The sequence below is a fragment of the Acinonyx jubatus genome, chromosome A1, assembly GCF_027475565.1.
Source record: "Acinonyx jubatus isolate Ajub_Pintada_27869175 chromosome A1, VMU_Ajub_asm_v1.0, whole genome shotgun sequence".
NCBI lineage: Eukaryota > Metazoa > Chordata > Mammalia > Carnivora > Felidae > Acinonyx > Acinonyx jubatus.
Genome location: NC_069380.1, coordinates 113,238,941 through 113,266,824, shown reverse-complemented (window position 1 = coordinate 113,266,824; position 27,884 = coordinate 113,238,941). Strand labels below are relative to the sequence as shown.

At 44.5% G+C, this 27,884-nt stretch overlaps 1 protein-coding gene across 3 annotated transcripts in view; it reads left to right on the top strand.

Moving 5' to 3' along the window:
* Positions 1-27,198, top strand: part of GFRA3 (GDNF family receptor alpha 3) — a 42,222-nt gene extending 15,024 nt beyond the window's left edge. For 2 of the 3 annotated variants that reach the window (XM_027076597.2, XM_027076596.2), the window contains exons 5-8: positions 660-763; positions 929-1,063; positions 1,404-1,492; positions 25,146-27,198. In XM_027076597.2, coding sequence (XP_026932398.1) covers positions 660-763; positions 929-1,063; positions 1,404-1,492; positions 25,146-25,247 — 430 coding nt within the window. In that variant the 3' untranslated portion in view covers positions 25,248-27,198. Of the gene's footprint in view, positions 1-659; positions 764-928; positions 1,064-1,403; positions 1,493-1,696; positions 2,366-25,145 lie in introns of those variants that run through there. The other variant, XM_027076598.2, reaches the window with a different exon arrangement.
* The last annotated feature ends 686 nt before the right edge of the window (positions 27,199-27,884 follow it).

The following is a 27,884-nucleotide window of genomic DNA, read 5'->3' as shown; positions in this document are numbered from 1 at the left end:
TCTGGCCTAACTGCTCTGTAGACTGCCTATTGTGTTGCTGATCGCTATTACTATCACATAACAAGTGCTGGTCTGGATGACTAAGATACTGTCCTTTCCTTCAAGGAGTTTGCTTTTGGGTGAGCGTGACAGAGAAATAAACCACCTATCCAACAAAAGGCAAAACGTAAGGAAAATTGCAGAAATATGTACAGAAAAACATACTTGTAATTGTATCATCTGAAGATAACCAGCCTTACCTATTGTAGGATCAATGTTAATAATAACAGTCTTTAACATTTAATGAACATTTCATATGTACCAACAACTATGCTAAATGCTGTACATGCAGTCTCTTACCTCATCCTCACAAAAACCCATGAGGAAGTACTGTTTTCATTTCTATTCATAGTTGACAAAACTGAGGTTAAAGAAGCTGCCTGAAATCTCATACCTAGAGATTGTGGAGCCCAAATTCAGAGTGGCATGCTTTGGGACTGGGGTGATCGTACCCTTAATTGTGATAGAAACAGGCTTCACTGAGGGGGAAGCCCTGGACCATGACCTGAATGCAAAGGAGGATTTGGCATGAAGATGGGTCTGTCATCTAAAGGGGAGCAAGGGTGAAGGCTGCAGACCAGACCCTCAATGGGGACTCTTGAAATTTCCCCTTCTTCCAGATCTCGCCTGGTGGATTTCCAGACCCACTGCCATCCTTTGGACATCCTAGGGACCTGTGCAACAGAGCAGTCCAGATGTCTGCGAGCATACATGGGGCTGATTGGTGAGGCTGGGGGCCATATGAAGGGAGCCAACAGGGTGGCTACTCCTGGGGGTGAGAATCCTCTGGAGACTGAACCCAGATGGGGTGGTCCTGAGACAGGTGGCAGAGAGTGGGGGTTGAAGTTTGGGTGGCCTAGGCCCTGACAGTCCTTTATTCACCCCACAGGGACTGCCATGACTCCCAACTTTGTCAGCAATGTCAACATCAGTGTTGCCTTAAGCTGCACCTGTCGAGGCAGTGGCAACCGGCAGGAAGAGTGTGAACAGCTGGAAGAGTCCTTCTCCCACAACTCCTGCCTCAGTGAGTGCATTACACCTGCTCCCAGCCCCCAGGATTGGATCAGCTGGACCCAGTTTGAGGAAAAGGGTCAGCTCTGTGGTCCACACTGGTTCCATCCATCTCCTGCAGACAGAGCAGCCCCCTCCTACTCCCTGGTGACCCCTCAAGCTTCCTGTTCAACCTGTCTTGGCCCCAGGGACACTCTTCAGCTTTAGGAATAAGCAAGCAGAATGAAACAATATCCCATTCCTACCCATCCTGCCATATGCCAGGGTCCCTAAGACATTCCCTTTTCTTTCATGGGAGCCTAAGAGATCTCCAACATATGCCCACTTCTGTTTACCTTCTCTCCTCTCCTCAGTGGAGGCCATTGCAGCTAAGATGCGTTTTCACAGCCAACTCTTCTCCCAGGACTGGGCAGACTCTACCTTTTCCGTGATGGAACGCCAGGTAGGGCCTCCTTTATTACACACCTCCTACCTTTACTGGTCTAGCTGGGGGAAACCCAGACAAGGGGACAGATGAGGTGACCTCACTGTGGTCATGAATACTATAAATCTCTAATGGACACATCAGGGGTGGGGGGGGACAGGCTTTGACTGATGCCAAAGTGGTGAAGGGGGTGGAGCTGACTCCATTCCATTTCTTCTACAGAACAAAAATCCTGCTCTGATGCCACAGCCCTGGGTGCCCTCTCTTTTCTCCTGTACACTTACTTTGATTCTTCTCCTGAGCCTCTGGTAGCTGGACTTCCCCTGGGCCCCTCTCCCCTCTACCACACCAGCCTGACCTTCAGCCTGCAAGGGGTAAGGAAAGAGCGGCATCAGGAAGGAGGTGCAGTAAACAACATGGCGACCCTCAGTCCATACTGCATATCCAACTGACTCCACATGGGGCCATCATTGAAACTGACTCATTCCCTCCTCAGCCCTTCCTTAGGACTTGGTGACCATGATTTAGCCATATCTTCTGGTGGAGACCATCTCTACCAGTCTCTCTTATAATCCTTTCCTCTTGCCCACCAGAATCACCCAGGCTCTAACAAATCAGTCATTATCTATTGCATTCTTCAGGTAGGCAGGGCTGGATGTTCTGAGGCAGCATAGAAAGACAGTCCCCATTGTAAGGAAGGCTGGTGCAAGACTCCTACCCCCTTGTCTCCTCCTCTGAATGGGATATAGGAACCTAGTGCCTACCCTACCTGGGGATCCATCAGAGCATTTGAGCCTCAGGAGACGGAACATTTGGGTTTTGCTTTCTTCCTGCTACTGTCCTGAAGTATCCCCATGTAAATCATAATTAAACATTTGGCTTAAAACTTTGCTCTTTTCCTGTTTTCTCGCATTGTGAATTTATGTAGAATTAGAAGTGTTACAGGTACAAGAATAGAGGTGGCCAGGACCAGGAGACACAGTTACCCTCCCACCAATTGCTGTGTGACCTCAGCAATTCTCTCAACGTCCCTGTGTACTTAACATGGAGTTGGAAGGAAAAATATAGCTTATGTGAGGCTTTGGACCTGGTATCTGTCCCAGATCCAGCCATATCTGGTATACTACCTGGGATCTGCCACAGGAGCTGAGAGGGGAGTATCCCCAGTCAACCAAAGCATTTATTGAGCACCTGCTCGTGTTATTGGCTTGCTCCAGACCATGATGGGGGCCAGAGGAAATGAGAGACTGTTCCTCAATCCCATTTGCAATCCTGTTGGGATAAGGAAACAAAGTAGTTGGGAAAATATATTTATAGAGCTGTGGACATTTGTCTATTCATTCACTCACTCTTTCCTTAAGCATCTGATGAGTGCTGGCTCAGCAAGGCACTGTGCTGGATGCAGGAGATTCTGGAGTACTGATTCAGATACTGTTTTCAAGTCTTTTACACTCCAGAGCAGAGGAATAGACAAGACAAGAAGAACAAGACAGTGCGATAAGTGCTGTACAATAATTATAATAATAACCGTCATTTATTGAGCCTCTACTGCATGCAAGTACATGCATTAATTCATTTGATCTTCCAACAGTATTTGACTTTGTTAGTTAATAGCTATATGACCTTGGGCTCAACCTTTCTAGACCTCATTATCTACATCTGTAATGTGAAAAAGCATAGAACCTACTTCATAAGGAATGAGATAATCCATATAAAAGCATTGGAACTGACACAATATAAGAACTCAGAAAAGTTAGCAATTACAGTATGTGGTTTTTGTAGAACATTTGGACAATACAGACAATTATAAAGAAGAAAGTAAAATACTCTAAAATCCCACCAGCAAACTGCCAAATGCTCTGCCTATATGTGCACATGAAAATCTATGGGTATGTATAACTTTATATAAGTGGGATCAGACACTGCATGTCACTGTGTAAGTCACAGATGTCTTTCAGCATGCATGAGTAGAGCTTGAACTACATCATCCTTTTTATCAGCTTCAGAGCATGGACTTATATGAATGCATATTCCTACATATATCGTTTTTTTAACCAGTTAGTTATCAATGGATATTTGGTTGTCTTCCCATTTTTCTCTCAACCAAGTTTTAAGGTAGTGAGCAGGTGACTGGGGGTAGGATGTGCAGAAATGCTGTCAGAGTGGCGGGTAGAATAGCGAAGCCTCTTCTTACACATTTTTGTATCCCCATAGTACACGCTGCCCCCAGAAAATGCTAGGTCAACATTCCTCCCTGCAAACTTCAGTGGGGGCACTGGAGACCTTCCCCTTCACCCCTCCCAGGAAGATCTCTGAGCTGGCAAAGCCTCTCCATTTGCTTTGACTCCATTAGCCTGGGGCTGGGGGTGTGAATGGTACAGTCATTCCTTGCTAAGTGCTTGAATTAGACTAATAGGTCATCTGTGCTTTTCTCTGAATAAGGTCCAAATTTCTGGTAAACAACTAGGCCACTCCCCAAGCCCAGGGCCCAGAGCCAAGACCTGGGGTGGGGGCACAGTGGCTGGACTGAAGCTTTTAATGGTATCCTGGCTGATTGGAATGGCGAATGCCATTAGACTAGCTCCTGGGTAACAAGGAGGGAAGGGCCACTGACAGCAGTGGTAAATGGGGAGTGCTGAATTACAGGCCTCTGCATCATTGGGGTAGAGCAGACTGTCTTTTATTTTATTTATTTTACTTATTTTTTCTGACTGTCTTTTAAACAGCGCCCTTCATATTCACCCATTCATTCATTCATGCATTCATTCAACAAACCTTTAACAAGCATTTGCTCTGTGCCAGGTTGTAAGTATTTTTCAAGATCTTTCCTTGACCATTTATGAGCTGCCATTTTGGTGAAGGGGCAGCCCAGGACTCTAGCAGCCAGACCTCAAGTTTGGGCAGTTGAGACTTTTCATTTATTCTGGTTGATTATAACCCTCAGCTCTTTGACCTTGGGAAATACGCTTTACCCCCCTGAGCCACCATTTCTTCCTGTCTGCTGGGGATGCCAATAGAAATACCTAACTTAAAGGGTTGCCATTTTTATTTTGCTTTTCTAATTTAAAAAGATTTTTAAGTTTATTTATTTACGTAGAGAGTTGGGGAGGGGCAGAGAGAGAAAGAATCCCAAGCAGACTCTGCACTGCCTGCAGCACAGAGCCCAACATTGGGCTCAAACTCACAAACCATGAAGTCATGACCTGAGCCAAAACCAACAATCAGATGCTTAACTGACTGAGCCACTGGCACCCCTGTTTTGCTTTTCTTACAAAAATAAATATAACATCATCAATTTATCTTCAGCCAAAAAAAACTAATTGGCAGTATCAACTAATGTTTATATCGATTTTAATGGTTTTGGTTGGCAAGTTTTTGGCTTCTTATTTCTGTAAAAGCTTATAAGCATGAGGAATTTATGCTTGTTTTGCTCTCCATGCATATTTAAGTTAGATAATAGTAAAAATACTTAAAACCTATTTTAAAAATCATGATTTTTTTGAAGACTGGAAGTAATACTTAGCACAGCATCTGATACAAGATGGGTACTCAATAAATGGCAGCTATTATTATTATGACCTCTGGGAGGGGATCTGTGGGTACCAGATGTTCTGCTTCCTGCCCAGGAGGAGTGGTGAGTGATGGTGCTGGCTTTCCTTCCAACTGTGGGCTGAATTCTGGGTGGGGCTGCCCCTGGGAGATACTATTCAAGCTCTGAACTCCAAGATGTAAGCCAGAACTCTGGGTCTGTGTCTCAGATCTGAGGGACCTTGGACAAGGCACAGAGTCAAAGAGAGTTAATGTGTTAGTCAAGGATCTTTTGGTTGAATGTAACAGAAATATTGGAATTGCTTAGTAAAAGGGGAATGTCCTGAAACCCAACCCCAGGAAATTCATCCAGGCCTTGGGGTGCTGAGACTGGTGAGTCAGGAACCAGTCTTGATTGCCCTCTCTTGAAGGCCTAGACATCTTGAACCATCTACTTCATTCTTTCTGCAGACCTACTTCGAGTTCACCTAAGTGATCTCCCATCCTAGTTCGAAATTCACAGAAAATCTGATTGTCTATGCATAGGTTCTAGATTGGCTTTTCTGGGTTGAGAGACAATGCCAGGCCTGTGTGAGGGACACAGAGTGGCTCAGACAGGCCCAATGGCATAGACTCCTGTCAGGGAATTGCAGTGGGTCTTAATTACCTGAAGTCAGGGCTTGCTTCTTTTGTGGCTTCTTTCCTGGCCTTGGAGTATCTCCTGAGCTTCCTTCTTGGATGCCCTGAAGGGATGGGAATGTAGGAACACAGACCAGGTGCTGAGGCTCTGGGTCTGAGAAGTACCCTTGGGGCTAGATCTGAGTGGAGGTTCTTTTTTAATTTTTTTTTTAATGTTTGTTTATTTTTGAGAGAGAGGGACAGAGACAGAGCATGAGTAGGGGAGGGGCAGAGAGGGAGACACAGAGTCCAAAGTAAGCTCCAGGCTCTGAGCTGTCAGCACAGAGCCTGATGGGGGCTTGAACTCATGAACCATGATCTCATGACCTGAACTGAAGTCAGATGTTTAACCGACGGAGCCATCCAGGTGCCCCTGAGTGGAGGTTCTTTATGGCTGCAGAAGGAGGCTTTGCTAGATTTTTGGTTCTGGCAGTTGAAGAGTAAGGCAAATTGAAGGGAATCAGAGAATGCCATTCCTAAATATACTACTTGGTGTAAGGATTATTTTGACCTGAAGATGATAGAGAATCAACAGATTCAGGAAGAGTTCTGTGCCCTCCCCTCAACTGTCTGAAAGCAGGGCATGATTGAGGATGGGGAAGCAACACCAAGATGAGTTTGCAAAAACCAGCCTTCCTAAAATAGCCCTTATCTTCCATTAGTTTCCCCCATATACTTCCTAGTCACTTCCCCACAATTTATTGTCCTGTGACCCCAAACCCTCTTTACTTTGTTAAAAGGGTATATAAGACCCCTAATTTAACCTCAGGTCTTATTTGAGTTTCACTTCTTTTTGTAAACTCCTGTGCAGGTAAATATTAATACAATTTTTGCCTTTTCTCCTGTTAATCTGCGTTTTGTTAGTTTAATACACAGGTTTCCTGATACTGAACATAAGAGGTAGAAGAAAAGATTTTTCCCTTTGACAAAAGCCCTGCCATTTCTTTGGCTAATAACCCTCTATCTTCACCTCTACATCCCATCTGACCAACGTTCGTAGTCTCTCACCCTCTTTCCTCTCTTAGGATCTCTGGTTGTCAGAAACTCCAGTCTCTTTTTAGCATCTCTGCTTCTCTCAGGAGGAAGACTCTTCACATCTGGAGCTTGGGAGACTTGGTCCAATAAAATTCCCCTTGCACATATTGAGCTGGTCAAGGCCCTAACTGACATACTGTACATGGGTGTGGAGGTGGAGGACTAACATTTATTAAGAGCTTCATGTGTGCAAAGCATAATGCTAATGGCTTAATGAGCATTATTTCATTTACTTTTCAGAACTATCCTATTTTTTCCCTCTGTTTTACAAGGGGCTTAACAAGGCCAAGCAATTTGTCCAAGTTACAGGGCTAACAAGTGACTGATCCAGGAATCAAACCTCAGCCTTCCTGACTCCCAGGCACAATCTTTGATACACATCACATTTGTCCAGTGTTGGGGTGAGGCCCTATGTCTTAAATTAGAACAGAGACTATGATGAGGAGTGTGGGGGTAAGGGGGAGCTCTTTTAGGCTATAGTTATGGTTTCCGGGAAGAGAAGGTATTTTGGCTGGACCTTGAAGAAGTAGGATTTAATTAGGCAGAAATGGGGGGGGGCACCCCAAAAACCAGAATGAGCAAACAGAGACTGGAAAGGGCAGGGAGTGTTGAGGGAATTACAGGTAGTCTGTCGTGACTGGAGTTCTCTGGGGGGAAGGTGCTCCCAGGTCTTCAGGGTCACTCATTTCCCAACCTGACTGCCTGGGTGTGTCCTCTGCAGACACACCAACTGCAGAGCTGCTGTTCTGAAAACAAGGCCCATGGAGCAGGCAGGAATCCTGAGGAAACAATGTGAAGATTTCTGGCCTGGCATGCTTGGCATCCGTGACCACAGGGAGCTCCATGGCCCCTTGACCCCTTGCTGACATCCCAGGGCACAGAGGTCAGTGTGTGGCAGGGAGAGGATGAAGTGAGCCTGTGTCTGGGCTGGGAACAGTGATAGGCAGAAAGGAGGAGCCCATCCCCCACAGAGGGCTAGAGCAAACAGCCCCTCCCTGGGCTGACCCCACTCCAGTTGCTGTGGTCAGCTTGAATATCAGGCATTTGTTCTGGGAGTATGGTCTCCCCAGATTTTGGTTGGCTTTGGGGTTCCAATGGAGGCTTCTTCCTGCTGAGCATCTACTGTGGACCACATAGGGCAGGCAGTAGGTTGCCACAGAGATGAAGACAAGTGTTGTGGTAGAGACAGATAGACAAATAATAAAGACATCATTATTTGAGTACTTGGTCTGTGTCAAACACTGCACGAAGAGCTCAATGTGTATATCTTTAAAGCTGAGCTGCCTCATAGGCTTGTCTCCACATGGTATCAATCTGGCATCCACAATATTTGAAACAAATTTAAATAATGATTGCACAGTCTTTTGGAAAAAATACACAGCAAAACTTAAAATCCTCTTTCCCCATCTGTTTCTCTGTATTATATGTACAAAGCAGCCATCTCTACACAATCTTTCCTCTCTCTCCATGCTCCTGGGTAGAGGTTTATGCCATGAATATATACAGTTAATATTTTTTCCCTTATCTCACGTGTATAATCCAATTGAAACTTCATTACAGCCCTCTGAAGGCAGGCACTATTATCCCCATTTTACAGATGGGGATAGAAGTCTAGAAGTTAATTCTTGCCCAGAGTCACACAGCTAATCACTGGCAAGTGCATTTGAAGCAGATTCTGTTTGTTGTGAAAGAGCATGTGATCCAGGGCCTGTGAGACTCCTGAGGGACAGTCAAGACAGTCAATTCATGGGGGGGCTTCATTCGGAGGAGGCTACATTTGAGTAGAACCTTAAAGGATAATAGAAGCTCAACAAACAGAGATGAGCGACAGAAGTGTTTCTAAGGAAGGGAGCGACACCTAAGAGGTGAGCACATCACACAGTGGGATGTCCAGAGAGAGACAATCTTGTTCCTCTCCCTCTGAAGAGTGGTTCCTCTCCTCCTGCATTTAGGAGACTTGCCTCATTTCCCATCTTTGCCCTAGGCAGATTCTGCCTGTGCCCTTTAACAGTCCCCATCACAAAGCGGCCTTGTGGCTTCTGAAAGAGACCCTCTAATTCAGGCTGGCTCCCTACCACCCACCCCCACGCCCCAAAGGGGAAGAGAACTCCCTTCTAGGCCAAGTTAAATCACTTAATTCTTAAGGAATTACATGTCAAGCTTGTGTTAGGGAACGTAGCTCTCTAGTCTTTAAGAAAAACATGTTGTAGTGCAAAGAGTACAATGGAAAGTGGATCCAGCCTGATCTGGGTTTGAATTTCAGCAAAACTCTCAGCTGAGTGAATTCAAGCAAATTGCTTAATCTTGTGAAGCTTCAGCCTCTTGATCTAGAAAATGACTATTGCTAAAAAGTGGTGACTGATAGATTTGTCAGAGAGGAAGAGGAAATGGCTGGCTGGGAATATATTGATCTAATATTTACTTCAGTGTTAGGTGTCAGGGACTTGTCAAATCCAGGTTTCTCCTGCAGGAAGTGTACAGTATGAGATGTTAGGTACTTGGGTGGGAAGGTGACTCCCAAGTAGTAGAAGGAAAGAGAGGAGGAGGTGGCTAAGCATGGACAGGGTTCCCAGTCCTGAAGTCTTGTCTTGCTGGAACAATTCCATGAACCTCTCCTAGCCTCAGTTTCCTCACTTTGAAATGCCAACCCAACTTAATGAATATTGGCCAAACTCTTGAATTGCTATTTCATCCATTTTATTTTTAAATATATTTTTCCATAATTTGCCTCATCCCAGAGGAGATTTGAGGTGATATTTATTTATTTATTTATTTATTTATTTATTGTTTTAAAATGCTTATTTTTGAGAGTAAAAGACAGGGCATGAGTGGGGGAGGGGCAGAGAGAGAGAGGGAGACACACACACACAGGATCTGAAGCAGGCTTCAGGCTCCAAACGTCAGCACAGAACCTGATGTGGGGCTCAAATTCACGAACTCTTGAGATCATGATCTGAGCCGAAGTTGGACACTTAACCAACTGAGCCATCCAGGTGCCCCTGAGGTGACTTTTAAAAATACACATTTTGGGGCACTTGGGTGACTTAGTCGGTTAAGCGTTGGACTCTTGATCTTGGCTCAGGTCATGATCTCACAGTTCATGAGACAGAGATCCAAGTCGGGCTCTGTGCTTAATAGCAAAGAACCTGCTTGGGATTCTCTCTCTCTCTCCCTCTCTCCCTCTCTCTCTCAAAATAAATAAATGTACTAAAAAAAAAAATAAAACTAATACAAAATGAAAATAAAGGCCCACAAACCAGGTTGCAGAGAGAATCAGAGTAAAACAGTGAATGACCGCCAGATCATTTCAGTAACCTGTAAAACCTGTGAAAAGGTCCTGCGCAGATGAATCCCATTTTCACAGAACCCGTAGCATATAATACTTGCCTGTAGTAGAGGTTAGAAAATATATCTTAACCAGAGCTACAGGTAATATTTCTATTTCACAAATGAAACTGAGGTTAAGTCCTGCCCTGGTCCCAGTATATAATGTGCATGGGTGAAGGGGAGGGAGGAAAAATCCTTTGTAACTTATACTGAAGTATGAAGTTTGGGACCCCTGTGTGTTTGTGTTTGTCAAAAGACCACAAGCTGCCTCTGCTTTCTCTGTCCCCCAAGGGATTACAGACCTGACCATTTGGGTGAAATGACCATTCAGGAGAGGGAAGGCAAAGGAGAATAAACCCCAATCAGTATTTCAATGAGTTATCCTGTCACACTACAATAAATATTGAGTGCTTATTATCTGCCACCTAGTGTGCTAAGCACTTCACATTTTGTATATTTTACATTTAAATTTAGTTTAAATTTCACATTTAAGTACAGTTTAAATTATATATTGGAGGGTAGGAAGCTTACGAGATAAGGGCACACTCGGGTAAGAAAGGGTGGGAGTCCCACCTCCCTCAGCCGCTTGCTGCACAGCCTTGGTGATTGCTGTGTTCCTCCACTTGTGAGACCAGTTTCCTCCATCCGCCTCTTGGGTCGTTGTAATGAATCAGTAAGCTTAAAGCATGTTAAATGTTCTGCCCAGTGTTGGCACAAACTAAGCAACAACAGCATAAACAACGGCAGCAAACGTTTAGTGACGAATCAGGACCGAAGGCGCATCCAAAACCTGAAACACGACCCCCCACGTCGGACCCCACTGGCAGGGCTCTGAGTTTAGTCAGGGCGGTAACCGCCGCCCCCACTCCCACCGCTGGCGCGGCTCCTCGGCACGGGCAGAACCGCGGTGGGGAAGCCGCAGGCTGCGTGCGGGGAGGCGCGCCGCCTAATGCAGTTGTCAGTTAATTAGGGGAGAAGGTTAGGTCATTAACGGCGGGATCGATGCAAAGGGAATTAAGAGGCTCTGGCAGCGTCGCCGCCGCGCTCTCTGCGCGGGCCCAGGGCCGCATTCAACAAAAATTCGATACGCATTAGCAGAGGATCGGAGGCCGCCCGGGTCGAGAGGCCGCCGAGCGCACGAGCTGCTCCTGGGTCAGGCGGCCAGGGCGGGACGCGGTGCCCTGCTGGGAAGAGCCGGTGCCTGGGCGGGCACCACTGCCTGCGCGCGCCGCCCGGGAGTCTCTGGGAGGTGCAGGGTGCAAGGCGAGGGAGGCTGGAGGTCCTCGCAGGCGAGCATGGCCGCTTGATCCTGGGGAGGCTGCGGGTACGATGACGGGTTAACGTTTAAACATTCCAAAGAGCTCCTCCCGCGGTTCCCCAACTCACTCTACCACTGCCCCTCACCGGCCCCCCTGCCACTCATCCTTCAGACCCAGTGACCTTAGTCACAGGGAAGCTGCCCTGACCTCCCCAGACTAGGCCAGGCCACCCTGTAACCCTCCCACCCAGTACTTACCTCTCCTTCATAGCATTTATCACAGTGTTGTTACATGTGTGCGATCTGTACAACTTTCTGGCCAATGCCTTTCTCCTGACCAGATTGCAAACTGCAGGAAAGTGAGGCAATGTACATCTGTTTTGTTTACCTGCGCCCACAAAGCCTGGAACATGGCCGGTGCTCAGTAAATATTTGCGGGAAGAATGAATCCCCTCAGCAACCCAGTGAGTTAATTGGTAGGATGAGGAAATGATGGCTCAAATAAATGAAGTGACCTGCCCAACATCACAGCCATCTTCCAGCCTCCAAGCCCTTTCCTTGAACAAATGTTCTCATCTGTCTGAATATTAGCTTTTCCATCCAGGGAAAAATAATTTATAGCTGCCTTCATACTATGTGCCAGGGAGTGTGCTAATATTTATTTGTATTTGCTCCTTTAATTCTTACAACAACCCTGTGAAATACAAATCATTGGTTATAAAGGAGGAATTTGAAACTAGCAAGGGCTGGGCCCATCATTTGCCTGTTTGCCCTCAGATCCATCACCCCCTTTCTGATACTGTTTTTCATGGGTGGGCCACCCCCACACTTCTACCTCCATTCCACCTCCCGTCAGGCTGGATTTCCCAGGCTCCTTTGTCAGCTGGATTTTGGCTGATTTTGGCCAATGGTAGCCACTGTACAAGATTGGAGAGCTGAGGATAGGAGGACCCAGAATACCCCTATCCTTGACAGCTTCTGGGCTCCATGTCCTTCCTTTGGCCTCCAGACTAGATGGTAGTGGTTTCTTGCTCTTGCTAATCTCTGGGTTACCTCACTTACCTCGTATGGCTTTAAAGTTCTTCTGTCACTTCTGCCATCTGAGTGGCCACAGTGTTAAACTCTCTATATTAAATTTCCTCTGTTTGAAATAGTTCGAGTAAATTAATTTTCCTGTAAGAGCTATGATTTGAATCCAGATCTGTCCGACCATGAAGATGTCTTAAAGCTTAAAGCTTAAAGCTTTCCCCAGGAGATGAGAGCAGGCAAAGCAGTGCAAGAGTGATAACCATTTAACCACCCTGCCCAGAGAGCTCTTTCTAGGTCCCTTCTGTGAGAGAAATTAAAGATAATGGTCCACTCATAAAACCTATTCATTATTTATTTTTTGGTTTAAGAAATTCTACTTTCCATAGCTAAAATATTGTTTATACCTAGAAATGAAGATATTAATAGCATCTACCCACTAGAGTTATGAAGATTTAACGAACTAATGTATGCCAAATACCTCGCATGTGGTGGATGTCCCATGACAACTCCTTCCCCCACTCCTTTAAAACCTAAAAGAATTTTTAGTACCTATGTTTTTTTTTTCAGCTTGGTAATCCTGGAGTGTGGAGGACAGGGGCTCTGTCCTTGATTTCGTAGTATTGTCCTTATCCATCGTGCTGTAGATTCACCTTGCCCATTAGACCAGTGAGTGAGAAGTAGTAATCAGAGGGCTCACCCAGCAGCAGAAGATGTGTGCAGTGATTGTTAGTTCTGAGTGAATGCTCCTAAATCAATTGTACTGCCCCAGAGACTTGGTTGGCAATGAATGAGAGTGTGAGGTGCTTTTGACACACACATCCAGGATCTGATTTGAGCAAAGATGTCTGCTCAACAGTCCCGAGGGCAATTTTCTCCTGATTGATTTGCAACTTTCAATCTTAATGGAAAAGAAGCCAAGTGTAAGGGAGGTAGTTTTTCTCCTGAACCAGAAATCCTTCTTGTACTTTTCTTTCTGAACTTGGGGTGGGGGGTGGTGCCATCTCCTATTACCTGCCAAGAGGCTACAGAGGCCAAAGTTCGCCAGAGAAGGGTATTTAAGGTGCATTGGTAGTTGGGGGAGAGGAGCTTCTTAACCTACACAATCCCATTGACTTGGGAGAACCAGGAGACCAGAAACTACTCTTGATGATAGAACGACTGCAGATAGCAGGTCAGGTCTCCAGCAACCATATTCTGGAGCCTGGTCCTGTGGTGTCCTGTCTGTACCCTGGACAAGGAACTTCATTTGAGTCTGCCCTGACCATTGCACAAATTGCTGGGGGCTCATTTGGAGTCATCGATGTAAATGCCATTTGAGGAAGTTTGCAGATTACAAACATATTTGAGGTTATGGTTTTAAGCTGTTCAGCTGAATATTGCTTTTTACAATAGCATAGGCCTGTACCCCTAGAAATAAATAGCACAGGATTTGGAGTCAGGTAAACCCTGGTTGCAGTCCTGCTCATTGTGACTAAACATTTCTGAGCTCCTCCTTCTTTCCTCTTCTGTTAAAACAGGATTGATAATGAGAAGTATTTAGATGAGAAGGGTGAAGAGGAGTCCTCCATGGAATTACAACTTCAAAATGGCCACAAGGGGCGGCTGGTTCAGCCAGTGGAGCATGTGACTCTTGCTCTTCCAGGTAGTGAGTTTGAGCTCCACGTTGGGTGTAGAGATTACTTAAAATCTTGGGGGAAAAAAAAATGGCCACAGGAAGAAACACCAGCAAATTCTGAAATTTTCAAAAGTTTGAAGTCATAAGCTTAGTTGAGAAGTGCTAACATGTTATGGCTGAATTGTATCTCCCCAAAATTCATGTGTTGAAGCACTAACCCTCGGTACCTCAGAAGTACCTTATTAGAAGACAGGGCCATTGCAGATGTGGTTAGTTCAGATGAGGTGCTGCTGGAGTAGGGTGGGCCTCTAATCCAATATATCTGATAACCATACAAAGGGGGGAAAATTAGACATTGACAAGCACAGAGGGAGAATGTCATGTGAAAATGAAGGCAGAGGTCACAATGGTGCTTCTACAAGTCAGGGAATGCCAAAGATTGCCAGCACATCACCATGTAGGAGAGAGGCCTGGAATAGATTCTCTCTAACAGCCCCTAATAGGAACCGACCCTACTGACACCTTGATTTTGGACTTCTAGCCTCCAGAACTGTGAGACAATACATTTCTGCTGTTTAAGCCACCCAGTGTTTGGTACTTTGTCACAGCAACCCTAGCAAACTAACATATGAAGCACACAAATCCAAAAATGCCTCCCTTCTGTCTCTCTAGCAGTAATTCATACCCATGCCCTGATTTTTAGATCTATGTGTACAGGCCTCAAACCATTTCTGTTTTAACAGCTGGTGTCAGGCATGCTTCTAAGCAGCAGGCAGAATGGGGAAACCCTTGACCTGTTAGTGCCAAGGAGTCCAATCAACTACACCCATGTAATTAAACAGGAACACAAAGAAATTCCTGCTTCGGTCTGAAGAGTTTAAAAAAAGTTTAGGGAAAAAAAGTTTTAATTATTTAGCTGTTTTACACTAACGTTATAAGAATGAGTAATAATAATTGCTTGGGGCACCTGGGTGGCTCAGTCAGTTAAGTGACCAACTCTTGATCTCAGTTCAGGTGGTGATCCCAGGGTTGTGAGATGGAGCCCCGTGTCAGGCTCCACACCGAGTGCGGAGACTGCTTAAGATTCTCTCTCTCCCACTCCTCTTTCCCCTCCCCACTCTCACATGCATGCGCGCTGCTCTCTCTCTCAAAAAAAAAAAAAAATTGCTGAACATTGATTATTATGTGTCAGAGAATTTGCTAAGTGCTTTGTATATATTATTTAATCCCCTCAAAAACCTTAGAGGTAAGAACCGTTGTTATTTACATGTTATGAGACTCAGAGAATTAGCTTGTCCCTAAACACGAAGTGAGTCAGTAGTAGGACAGACCTCTGACCTAAGGTGGCCTCAGCCCAGAGTCCAAGTTCTTTGTTACAATGCTGCTCTTTCTCCCAGCCTAGCACATAGTGCAAGTTCATGGAATATTAGTTGTCTCCCTTTGTCTGACTTAGTCTTATAATTGATTTAAAAGCTACTGCTTGTTCCGCCTGCTTTTTCAAGCTCAAAACGAAAGAAAAGTGACTGGCACATAGTAAGTGCTCAGTAAGTGTTAGCTGTTATTACTATTAATATTGCATTGTATATGTTCCTCTCCAGCAAGGAAGGTGAATCCCTAGTCTATTGCTAATAGTAGGTACTTAGAAGTGTTCTTGAATGAACAAGGCCAATGAGGTAGGGGCCTGGAAAGTAAAGTTGATCTAGGAAAAAATGATAAGTGAGGGTGGGGAGTTAGGGCTGAGGGAGGGAGCGAGGGACAGAGAAAGCAGTTGGCAGAAGGCCAGACTCCACTTTGCCTTTGGTGAGGCTGTCCCTGGGGGTTTGGAGTTGGGGGGAGGGCAGTGTAGCCCCTCTGCTCCTGATTGGTCAGTTCACCTAGCTTTATCCTTTATTCCTTCCCTTTTGGGGTGATGGGGAGGCTGCAGCTTGTGGTTACATAAAGCTTCCAGGAATTCTTCCAGGAAGAGGACAAGTTCATGAAGTGCTGGCAAATTCTGGGGGTGAAGAAGTCTGTGAGCAAGAGTGATTGGTGTACCTGCAATCAGTGCAAGGGTGAGGCAGGAAGGCATGGGAATTAGGTGGTTTGAGTTATAAATCCCAGCTCTCCCATTTCAGCAGCTGTGTGACCTTGGGCAGGTAATTTACCTGAGTCTGGTTTCCTCTTCTGTAATAAGAATGAAATGGTATCTACTGTACAGGCATTTAAATGCTAAGTACAGCTGAGGTGCCTCGGTGGCTCAGTTGGTTCAGCATCGACTCTTGGTTTTGGCTCAGGTCACAAACCCACAAACTGTGAGATCGAGCCCCCTCATCGGGTTCTACACTATCAGTGCAGAAACTGCTTGGGATTCTCTCTCTTCTGCTCTCTCTACCCCTCCTGCTCTCTTTCTCTAAATAAATAAATAAATAAATAAATAAATAAATAAATAAATAAATATTTTAAAAAATGCTTAATATAATGCCTCATAAATAATTGCTGTTATTGTTATAATTATAATTATTATTTTATTTTTTTTGAGACAGAGAGAGACAGAGCTTGAGCAGGGGAGGGGCAGAGAGAGAGGGAGACACAGAATCCAAAGCGGGCTACAGGCTTTCAGCTGTCACCACAGAACCCGATGTGGGGTTCAAACTCATGGACTGCGAAATCATGACCTGAGCTGAAGTGGGATGCTTAATCGACTGAGCCACCCAGGCACCCTGTTGTTGTTATTATTTTAAGTGTTAGGCTTTGATGTCCTCTCTACCTGAATACATGGATTCACCAGTATCCTCCTTTTTCTCTTGTTCTCTCAGTCCTGGAAATTTGAGCAAAGTATTTCCGAATGCCTCTTGATATCTCCATTTTCTCCTGGACCTTCCAGTGGGGCCAGGCCTTTGCACACTTTTGTGTGGCCCCAGGATATTTGCCTTCATGACTCTGGGATGGTCCCTGCCCCCAACAGCCCAGGAATGATTGAAAAAAGCCTTATCTGAGTCACTTTCCATTATGGGATTAAATCAGACTTGCTTTGGGGCCTTCTGGCTGCTACCCCAGGCTGGATGCCAACAGCTCCCGGTTATTGCCTTTGGCCCAATCTGAGGTCATCACACCTCTATGGACCCAAGGGGCCTTCAGAGGAGAGCTTGTGGCAGCCATTTGGGATTAGTTTCAGTTAATGATCATGGCTAAGCATGGAGGCCACAAGCGGGCCACATGCACTAGGCACCATGGTGGAGCAAATAGGAGATTGGACACTTACCCAGCCAGCTCCAGTCTGAGTCAACAAATGATAGGCTCCTTCAGGGCAAAAGACGGGATGTCAGAGATTAGCAAGGAGAGCAGTGGGGCAAAATAATAATTGTGTACTTGCAGGCAAGTTGCTAAATTTCTCTGAGCCTGAGGTTCTTCAACTCCCAACTTGGAACACTAACATTTACTACAAAGGTTAATGTAAATGGAAACGTACTAGTTAAAAGGACAAGATCTTAGGGGTAAGTCTTGTTTTGGATCCTGGCTTGGTCACCCACTGGCCTTGTGCCATTGCTGTTAACTTCTCAGAGCCTCAATTTCCTCATAGCTGTGAAGGAGGAAATAACACTTCCTTCCCAGAGATGTGAGAATTAGAGAAAACTAGGCTTCACGGTTAGCTTTGACTTGGGTGAGTGTGCAGACCCCTTCCTGCTTCACCCCCAATGCTGCTTAGTGAGTGGGCACTCGTGGTTTTTCTTCTTTTTAGGGCAGTGTAGAAGGGGTGTGGGTTTAGCCCTCTTGTCTGCCTTCCCAAATTAGAAAGACAGGAGAGAAGTTGCATTTCTCTTGCTAAGGCCTATTGTGCAGGTCTCTGTGTGTGCCCTGGCCAAAGCCTGGACTGAACCAGATGCTACCTCAGCATGAGGTCACCTCTGTGCAGATGTGTTTACTGAACTTGGGTCAACTTGGGACCTTAGAGTAGACAGGTGCAAGCTGTGAGCTACCTGGAAGGCCATCCAAAGACGAGGGAAGCTTCAATGCTCAGAGCCAGGCTGCTCCAGTAAAGGCTCAGTCTGAAGCCTGAGGTGCCAACTCAGGACTCAGCTTGTACTTCATTCTCTCTGCCCAGGTCTTTCACCTTCCTGGCTCCCTTCTTCTCCCTTACCTCTTGTTATTTGCCACCACTTATAAATGTATTGTGGTTGATTATTTCCTGTCCTGGACCCACTTGGTAATCTGGCATGTGTGAAAGGACGCCAGACCCTTATGCCTGTTGAAAATGCAAGTCTTTGGGGCTCCTGGGTGACTCGGCTGAGCATCCGACTTTAGCTCAGGTCATGATCTTGAAGTTAGTGAGTTCAAGCTCCATATAGGGCTCGCTGCTGTCAGCCTGTCAGTGCAGAGCCTGTGTCGGATCCTTTGTCCCCCTCTCTCTGCCCTTCCCCCACTTGCGCTCTCTCAAAAATCAGTAAATCTTAAAAAAAAAAAATGCAACGCTCTTTGTGTACCTACCATATGCCTGCAATGATCTCATCTCATTCTCAAAACAACCCTACAAGCAAGCTTCTCTTTGTTTTTTAAAGTTTATTTTATTTATTTTGAGAGAGAGAGAGAGAGAGCAGAGAAGGGGCAGAGAGAGAGAGGGAGAGAGAGAGAGGGAGAGAGAGAAGCCCAAGCAGGCTCTGCACCATCAGCGCAGATCCTGATGTGGGGCTCAAACTCAGGAACCATGAGATGATGACCTGAGCTGAAGTCAGATGCTTAAACCCAGGCTCCACCCCAGCAAGTTTCTCTTAATATCCTCCCACTCAAGGTAAGGGAAGTGTCCTTCTAAAGAGATAAAACAAATTGCTCATGGTTACTTGTCTAGGAAATGACTGGAGCAGGATTTGTCCAAAGACCACATGACTTCAAAGCCCATGACATTTCCATTCCAACTCCAGATAAAGAGCATTCCCAGTTCTGAGATGCACCTTCTACACTCATGGACCCTGGGCAAGTGTAAGAACTGTGCTGTTTTCTCAGGGAGGGTTCAAAGCCCACCAGAGTGGCCACTGTGGCCTTTAGAAACAATGGGGTGGTAGATGGTCCTCTGATGTCTACCTCAGAGGACAGGAATCGGGCACTGAGCTTGTGGGAGGTGGTATGCTGAGGGCAGAGACTGGTCTATCCAAGTTTTAAAGGGAATGCAGAGGTTCCTGGAGAACATAAGCAATCAAAGACAAAAATGGGGGAGGCAGGTTACTTTGAAGTAGTGCCAGTAGGTGCCCCATGCTATGACACTGGTTAGGCACGTGGGCCTTGGAGCCTGGCAGACCTGGGTTTGAGTGCCACACTGGCAACTGTTTCTGTGGCTGACCTTAGGCAAGGCATTTAAAATCTCCAAGCCTCAGTTTTTTCATCTGTAAAATGGGGATGATGGCAGTACTTTGTTGTGAGGATCAAATGAATACCATGCACATAAAGCAGTTAGCTTAATTCCTGGACCTCAGTCAATGTTAAAAAATGGTATTATTAGTAATAAAATTGGGTTAAGAGTAGACACCTTTCAGAAATGTTGTCTATCTTGATCGGGGTGGTGGTTATATGAATGTGCACATATGTAAAAAAAAATCATTGAAATGAAATGTCAACCTAAGATCAAGAAACCAGTTCAAAGGAAAAACTTGGGATAAAAGAATTGCAACTCAGAGTACACAGACTTATGTGGAAACCCAAATAGTGTCCTGATTCTAGGAGATGGACTCAAGGTTTTTATAGGGGAGAAAAGAAAGATTAGGTAAGTTGTTTTTAAGAAGAGTTGATTGGTGCTGATAAGGAGGACTAGGTTTGTACTTCATTGATTGGTCAGGTGAAGTAGTCACTGGGCAAAAGTCAGTATCAGTCTTTTCAAACAGGATTTTCTTGTCCCTGCTGACTTCTGAGAATATTGGTGGTTTGGTCCAGTTCAAAGGTTTAGAAAACAGGACATGCAAGACGTTTCTCAAATGGCTTCTCTAGCTTTATTTTAAAAATGTTTCTCCTTACATCATTGGTTCACAGTACTGCACTTTTCACATGTGAAAATATGTACTTTTGTGTGTATCTTATACCTCAACAACAACAACAAAAACAAGAACAAGAAAAACAAAAGGAAGCTCTTGTGAGCCAGGGTTGAAGTGAAAGGTTAAAAAAAAATGTTTTCTAAAGTTTATTTTTGAGAGAGAGACAGGGAGCGTATGAGTGTGTTGGGGGGAGGGGCAGAGAGAAGGGTAGAGCGAGAATCCCAAACAGGCTCTGCATTGTCAGCACAGAGCCCAACCATACCGGGCTCGATCCCAAGAACCGTGAGATCATGACCTGAGACGAAATCAAGAGCAGGATGTCTAGCTGACTGAGCCACCCACGTGCCCAAAGCGTTCAAAACATTTTTAAAAACTTTGCAGCCTAAAATGTAGAGAAAAATATATTATGGAGGTATGGATGTCAGGCAGTTAATAAACACATACGGTTTTCCTCCCTGGATTTTGTTGTGCTTCTGGGATTTGTCGGTGTTTTAAAATGTATCATTTTTTATGACTTCTTTTGTTATTCTAAGTGAATATTCATAGTTAAGAAAATGTAGGGATGCCTGGGTAGCTCAGCCGGTTGAGCATCCACCTTCGGCTTAGGTTATGATCTCATGGTTCAAGCCCCACGTTGAGCTTTGCACTGACAGCCAACTTCGGATTCTATCTTCCTCTCTCTCTGCCCCTCCCCTGCTCATGCTCTGTCTCTCAAAAAAATAAATAAACTTAAAAAAAATTTTTTTTAATGTAAACCCCACTCCTGTTTGGTAGGGCCTAGCAGTGGGACCCTCTTCCCAACAGGAGAAAAGTCAGGAGTTGCCAGGTTGGATAAGAACAGAGCCACATCCAGAGCACCTTTCTCCCCAGCTGGAAGCAATGAGTGGCCTAGATGTGGGGTCTTGTCCTTGTCCTTGGGAAAGCCTGCCTAATGGGAATGTGCTGTGATCAGGCTCAGTCTGATGCTCCTGCTGAGGGAGCTCCTGCTGGATTATGTCCCTCAGAGATAAAGAGAATGAGCAACACAATGATGTCAGTCCCATCAATACTCCCTCTTCCCTACAGTTCTCAGCAGTGACCTTGGAGGTGAGGCATCCTTAGGGGGACCTTCCTGAGTCATAGGGATAAAGGACACCAGAAGGGGGGTATCCAGGCTGTGAGCCCCTGATGAGCAGGGTTGGTATCAAGGCATCCCATTACATCCTGGGGCTATTACCTTGGGGAAATGGAATTAGACAAGCCTGCCTTTCCATTATGCAAAGAAAGGGCTTTTCAAGTAAATTTCCATTTAAGTATGAGCTTAGATCAGTGAAGGTACAGCCATAATAGCTTAGATGGTCATCACAGCTATTAAAAATACATTTTTTTCCTTTGTGCTCAGGCTGCCTTGTCATATTCATATTGTTCATCCCCAGAAGTCTGTGACTCAACCTTCCCCAAACTCCTGGGAGCCAGGTTAATGTCCATCTATATTTTCAACTTTTTAATTCTTCAACATACATGATATATGAAATGTATATGCTTGACACAGCCGGTGAGTGTATCCAGAATATTACAAAAAGTAGATCTGGGGATGGAGACGGGCAGTGGGTAGTAAATAAAGCATTCCACTCATTGGTGGTCATTGCTTACAGTGTTGGGCTCCCCTCTCTCTTTACACCATCTTATGCTGCCCATTCTCTGCTGAGGTCCTCAGACATACAGAGTTCATCTTTTTTTAAAGTTAATTAATTATTTATTTATTTTAGAGAGAGAGCAAGAGTGAGTGGGGGAGGGACGGGGGGTGGGGGTGGGCGGTGGCCAGAAGATCCAAAGCAGACCTGTGCTGACAGGGTGATAGCAGCATACCTGATGTGGGGCTTGAACTCACAAACCCTGAGATCATGACCCGAGCCGAAGTCAGACACTCAACTGACTGAGCCACCCAGGCACCCCCCAGAGTTCATATTTAGCTCCAGGCCTTCAAACTGTTGTCTATGCTGCCTGGATACTCTTTTCCCATTCTCTACCATGCTGACTCTCACTTACTCCAGGTCTCAGTTTGCACCTAATGTTTTCGAGGAAACCACCCAACTCACTCCCAACCCCAGACCAGGGTAGGGCTTTGAATTGGTTTTCTCTGTCTGGGTAACAAACCACCCTCAACCATGTATTTGCTCGTGCTTCTGTGATTTTGACTGGGCTCAGTCTTGCCTGGGGTGACCTCTGCAGCTGCCATCAGTTGTTGGGTTGACTAGGTGCTAGCTCTTTCTGGATAGCCTCTCTCATATGTCAGGAGCCTTAGCGAGAATGATGGGAACAGCTAGGACAGGTGGAATGTCTGAGACAGCCAGTAGGCTAACCTCAGGCTTCCTTACATCGTGATTTTCTGGCAGCAAAACAGTGGCAGTGGAACCTACAAGGCCCCTTGAGGCCAAGGCTCAGAAGTCACATAACAGTGTCACTTCCACAGCATTCTATTGGTTAAAGAAAGTCACAAGGCCAGCACAAATTCAAAGGCAGGGAAATAGTGTAACTAATCTCTTGATATAAAGTCACACTGCAAAAGGGCCCATCTCCAGGGATAGTTAGCACACATATAGCTCCCTAAGCTTTTCTTTCACAGCTCTTATCATAACTGTTATTAAATAATTCCTTGTATGGGGGTGCCTGGGTGGCTCACTAAGTTAAAAGTCCCAACTCTTGATTTTGGCTGAGGTCACAATCTCACTGACAGCAGGGAGCCTGCTTGGGATTCATTCTGTCTCTCTCTCTCTCTCTCTTCTCTCTCTCTCTCTCTCTCTCTCTCCCTCTTCCTCTCACTCTCAATCCCTCTCAAAATAAATAAATAAGCATTAAAAAGAGTGCTAGACAAATTCCATGAATGTGGGGATTGACTGTCTCATTCATTACTCTCCCAGAGCTTGGCACACAGTGAGAGCTAGGTAGGTTGTTGTAAATGAACACATGGGTAGATGAATGAATGAATAAATGGAAGATAAAGTTCTTAGAATTCTAAAGATGCAGCATAAGGCTTTGGAGATAGTCCTAGGTTTGAATCCCAATTCTATCACTTCCTAGCTGTTTGACCTTAGGCAAGTTGCTTAATCTCTCTGAGCCTCAGGTTTTTTTTTTTTTTCTTTAAAGTAGGGATAAAAAGTAACTCCGCCTCACAGTACAATCATAACTATGAGGGCTTCAACTCCACATTCATTCTCCCCCCTTTTCTTTGAGACCCTCTTGACTTTTCTTACTCATTAAGTGAGGGCTGCTAGTTACCTTATTTTAAGAGCCTCACCCGAACTTTAAAGCATTAGAAACTGGATTTTCAGGGCAGAGTACATTCCCCCAAGGTCACCAGGAGTCCATTATATATAGACCCCTGTTCCTACATGACTATTGGTTGTGAACCAGTGGTTCTCAACTAAGGGTGATTTGGATCCCCCTTTCCCAGTTCATTTGGCAATGTTTGAGATAGTTTTGGTTGTCACAGCTGGGGGATAGTGGCATGCTACTAGCATCTAGTGGGTGAAATCCAGAGACACTAAACATCTTACAATGCACAGGACAGCCCTCCCCCAGCCCCAGCAAAGAATTGTCTGTCCCAAATGTTGATAGGGTCAAAACTCTGCTGGAACTGACTGTTCTTTCAATCCTCACCGGGTTTAGATGTAATAAATTCTTCTTGGCAGTAGTTAGCCCTCACCCTTCTTTAGCCTCTGGTGTCTGGTGATAGCCACAGTCCTCCTATCCCCGGACCTCACAGCTTTGAGCAACAGCTTTTTCACATAAGCAGTTTGAAGAGAGGGTAGGGAGGAAATGGCTCCATCTGTTGGCCAGAGCCCACATTATAGCAGGGAACACTGGATTTTTCCAGCAGAGGCCTCAGTTATGTCATACTTCACTGTACTACACATCCCAAGGGCAGCTGGAGAATGGTAAGTGGGATAGCAAGTGACTGGATAAAGTTGTCACTGAAGCTGCCTGTGTGACAAGCTTGGGGTTAGGGCATAGCGGATTGTATTTAGGGCCTCATTGTATTTAACAACTTCTTATTCTTCTTGGAGTGCTTTCCTCCTTATTCTTTCTTCTTGTATTATATTTAATTTATTTTATTATTTATCATTTTTTTCTCTGACAACAACTCTGTGGTGTAATGGAAATACACATGAACTTGAGAATCAGAGAGATGTGAGTTCAAATTGCAAGTAATTAAACCTCTTCAGCTATAAAATGGAAGGCAATGATATTGATGGTCAGTAATCAATCACACAGGGCTATTGTGAGAATGAGAAGAAATTACATATAAACTACCCAATAATCATGGGGCGCCTGGGTGGCTCAGTTGGTTAAGCGTCCGACTTCAGCTCAGGTCATGATCTCACAGTTTGTGAGTTCAAGCCCTACATTGGGCTCTGTGCTGACAGCTCAGAGCCTGGACCCTGCTTTGGATTCTGTGTCTCCCTCTCTCTCTCTGCCCCTCCCCCACTCATGCTCTGTCTCTCTCTCTCTCAGAAATAAAATAAATATTAAAAAAATTAAAACAGAAAACAAAAAAAACCCCTACCCAATAATTAGCTAAAATACATTAAAATCTTTCTCTCCCTCTCTCCTTTTCTTCTTCACTGACAGAGTAAAGTTTCTTCCCAGGAGGGGCATTAAAAACAGTTGTGTGGGACGCCTAGGTGGCTCAGTTGGCTTAGCCTCTGACTTCAGCTCAGGTTATGATCTCACTGTTCCTGGGTTCAAGCCCTGTATCAGGCTCTATGCTGACAGCTCAGAGCCTGGAGCCTGCTTCAGATTCTGTGTCTTCCTCTCTCCCTGTCCCTCTCCTGCTCATGCTGTCTCTCTCTCTCTCTAAAATAAACATTAAAAAAGTTAAAAAAAAAAAAGAGGAGGCATCTGACAAGTGAAAATACAATCTCTGACTGTAGTACAGAGATCGAACTCTGGGCTCCTCTCACTTCATCTCCCCTTCAAGGTATCCATCAAATATTATGCCAAGGGGAATAGTCCTTGTTGGAAAGTAGGTGAGGTAATGAGAGACTTAGGTCTCTCACTTTGGATGGAACCTGGTTGCTGGAGGGGGCTCATAGACTTCCAATGGGAGTGGAGCTGTGCATCCCAGCCATAACTTTGACTTATTTCTTCATTACTTTTGCTACCTTTTCATTCACTTACTGTTAAAAAACAAGGAGGTTGTTTTCTCTCCCCTGACTTTTGCAGAGGCAGTCTGAATTCCAGTCTCCAATCAGAAATTATCAGATGCAGAGGGAATCTTGGAAGTCATCTTGCACAACGCTATCATTTTACAAGGGGGAAAACTGAAGCCCAGTGGGGAGAAGGAGTGGGAAAGGGGAGATTTTCTCAGATATGTTTAGATCGAGGTGGATTTCAGCTCTTCTGGATCTCCAATCTGGGCTGTCTCTAGATGACAGCCATCAAAGGGGGAAGAGGTTTGACCTAGCAATGCAGAGTCTTGCTTTCTTTACCTCTGCATGGCTGAATGACCCCTAACCCATGCTGTGTGTCCTCTCATAGAAATGGCAGTGCCTACTAGGTGTACCTATCTCTCATTGCCATAACAAGTCTCTAAAGTAGGTCTTGTTATCATTTAAAAAAAGAGATAGGTCTACTTCATGGGATTCAATAAGATAACATTTGAAAATGATTTGTAAATGGTAAACCATACACATAAGATGATTTAATAATTTCTTATCATTATGGAATGTAGTGGAAGAATATGAGTTTTAGTTAGACAGAACTTGTTGCCTCACATATGTTGCCTGGGCCTCTATTTCCGCTCTGTAAAATAGGGGTAATGATACCTGCTTCACAGGGTTGTCACAAAGATTGGTGATCAGATATGTAAAGAGACTAGCCAAGTGTTCAAGAATACCTTACATTTGGAGCCCCTGGCTGGCTCAGTCAGTGGATCATGCAACTCTTGATCTCAGGGTTGTGAGTTCAAGTCCCACAATGAGTATAGAGATTACTTAAGAAAAAAAAACTTAAAAAAAAAAGAATGTTACATTTATATTACATTTATCCAAAACTTATTATGTTAAAGATTGCTCTAAATATATTATGGGGACTATCTCTTTCATTTCTTACCCCAAGTGAATAGCAGAAATTATTGTTATAATCCTTATTTGATGGCATGGAATAAATGATATAATAATAAATGATATTCCCCCCAAAAAGAACTCTTATTACTACCACCATTCTACCTCTGGAGAGAGGAGAAGAAAGGTGAAAAGATGCTTAATGTCACTTTGGAGATGAAATACCTTTGAATTAGGCTGAGATTGGTGGTGTATAGAGGGGCAAGTTGGTGGAGTTCAGGGTGGGGGGAGTCACACAGGTGTTCCAGGCTCCACATCACTAAAGGTAATGACAGTGGCTTTCATTTTTTTGAACATTTCACAAATAAGATAATTATTTAAATATTTTCCTTTTGAAAAAAGGAACAGTTTTGAGTCTTGGTTAAATGAAAGAATGAGTGTGAGGTAGTTCCTGATGGTCAGATGAACATGAAATGATTTATTATGCACCTGTGCACTGGAAGTCTCCGAGGTGGTTTTTACTATTGTAGTGTTTTATTTTAAGTCATACAAATATTTAAAATGTACCCACAGTGGGTAATAATTAAAGACTCCAAAGCATAGGGGCGCCTGGGTGGCTCAGTTGGTTGAGCATCTGACTCTTGATTTTGGCTCAGGTTATGATCTCGTGGTCGTGGGATGGAGCCCGTTGTCAGCCTCCACACTGAGTATGGAGCTTGCTTGAGATTCTCTCTCTCTGCCCCTTTCCCCTGCTTGATCTCTCTCTCTCTAAAATAAAATGTAAAAATATTTAAAATTTTTAAATGTTTTATTTATTTATTTTTGAGAGAGAACGAGCAGGGGAGGTGCAGAGAGAGAGAGGGAGAGAGAGAAAGAATCTCAATCAGGCTCTGTGCTGCCAGCACAAAGCCCGACCTGGGGCTCAAACTCATGAGCCATGAGATCACGACCTGAGCTGAAGTCAGACACTTCACTGACTGAGCCACCCAGGTGCCTCTAAAAATATTTTTAAAAAAGGACTTTGAAGCATAAGCCACCTTGATGCTGAAATACTAGTTAATGGTTATAAGGGCACATAGGTGGCTCAGTTGGTTGAGCATGTAACTCTTGATTTCAGCTCATATCATGATCCCTGGGTTGTGGGATTGAGCCCCATGTCAAGCTCCACACTCAGCAGGGAGCCCGATTAAGATGCTCTCTCTCTCTCTCTCTCTCCCTCTGCCCCTCTCTCCTGTTCATGCTCTCTCTCTAAAATAAAATAAAAAGTAAAAATTTAAAAAAATTTAAAAATTATGGTTATAAAAATTATGATTATAAGATACAGGTCCAACACAGAGACTGGTTATATATGTTTATGATACATACATATAATGGATTACCATTCAACTTTGAAGAGCATGATGGGGAAAAATATTTATTAACGATGGGGTAATGCTCATAGTGAATTATGTAACAAATGTGGACAATAAGATAGTATGAAGCTATGTACACAGGTGGATTAAAATATTCAGAAACCAGTTATTTCTTTTGTATGGGACTTATATGGTAATGTTCTATTTATTCATTCATTTAACAGACTTCATGTTTTTAGTACAGTTTTTAGGTTTATAGCAAAGTTGAGCAGAAGTTACAGAGATTTCCTGTATGCTCCTTGCCTCATATATGCAGAGCTTCTCTCTTATCAATATTCCCCACCAGAGTGGTATACAGTTGGTGAACCTACCATGACACATCCTTACCACCCAAAGTCTAGGGTTTACATTAGGATTCACTCTGGGTGTTGTACATGGGTTTAGACAAGTGTATAATGACAAGTATTCAGCTTTACGGTATCATACAGAGTTGTTTCACTGTCCTAAAAATCCTCTGTGTTATGCCTATTCATTCTACTCTCACCCAA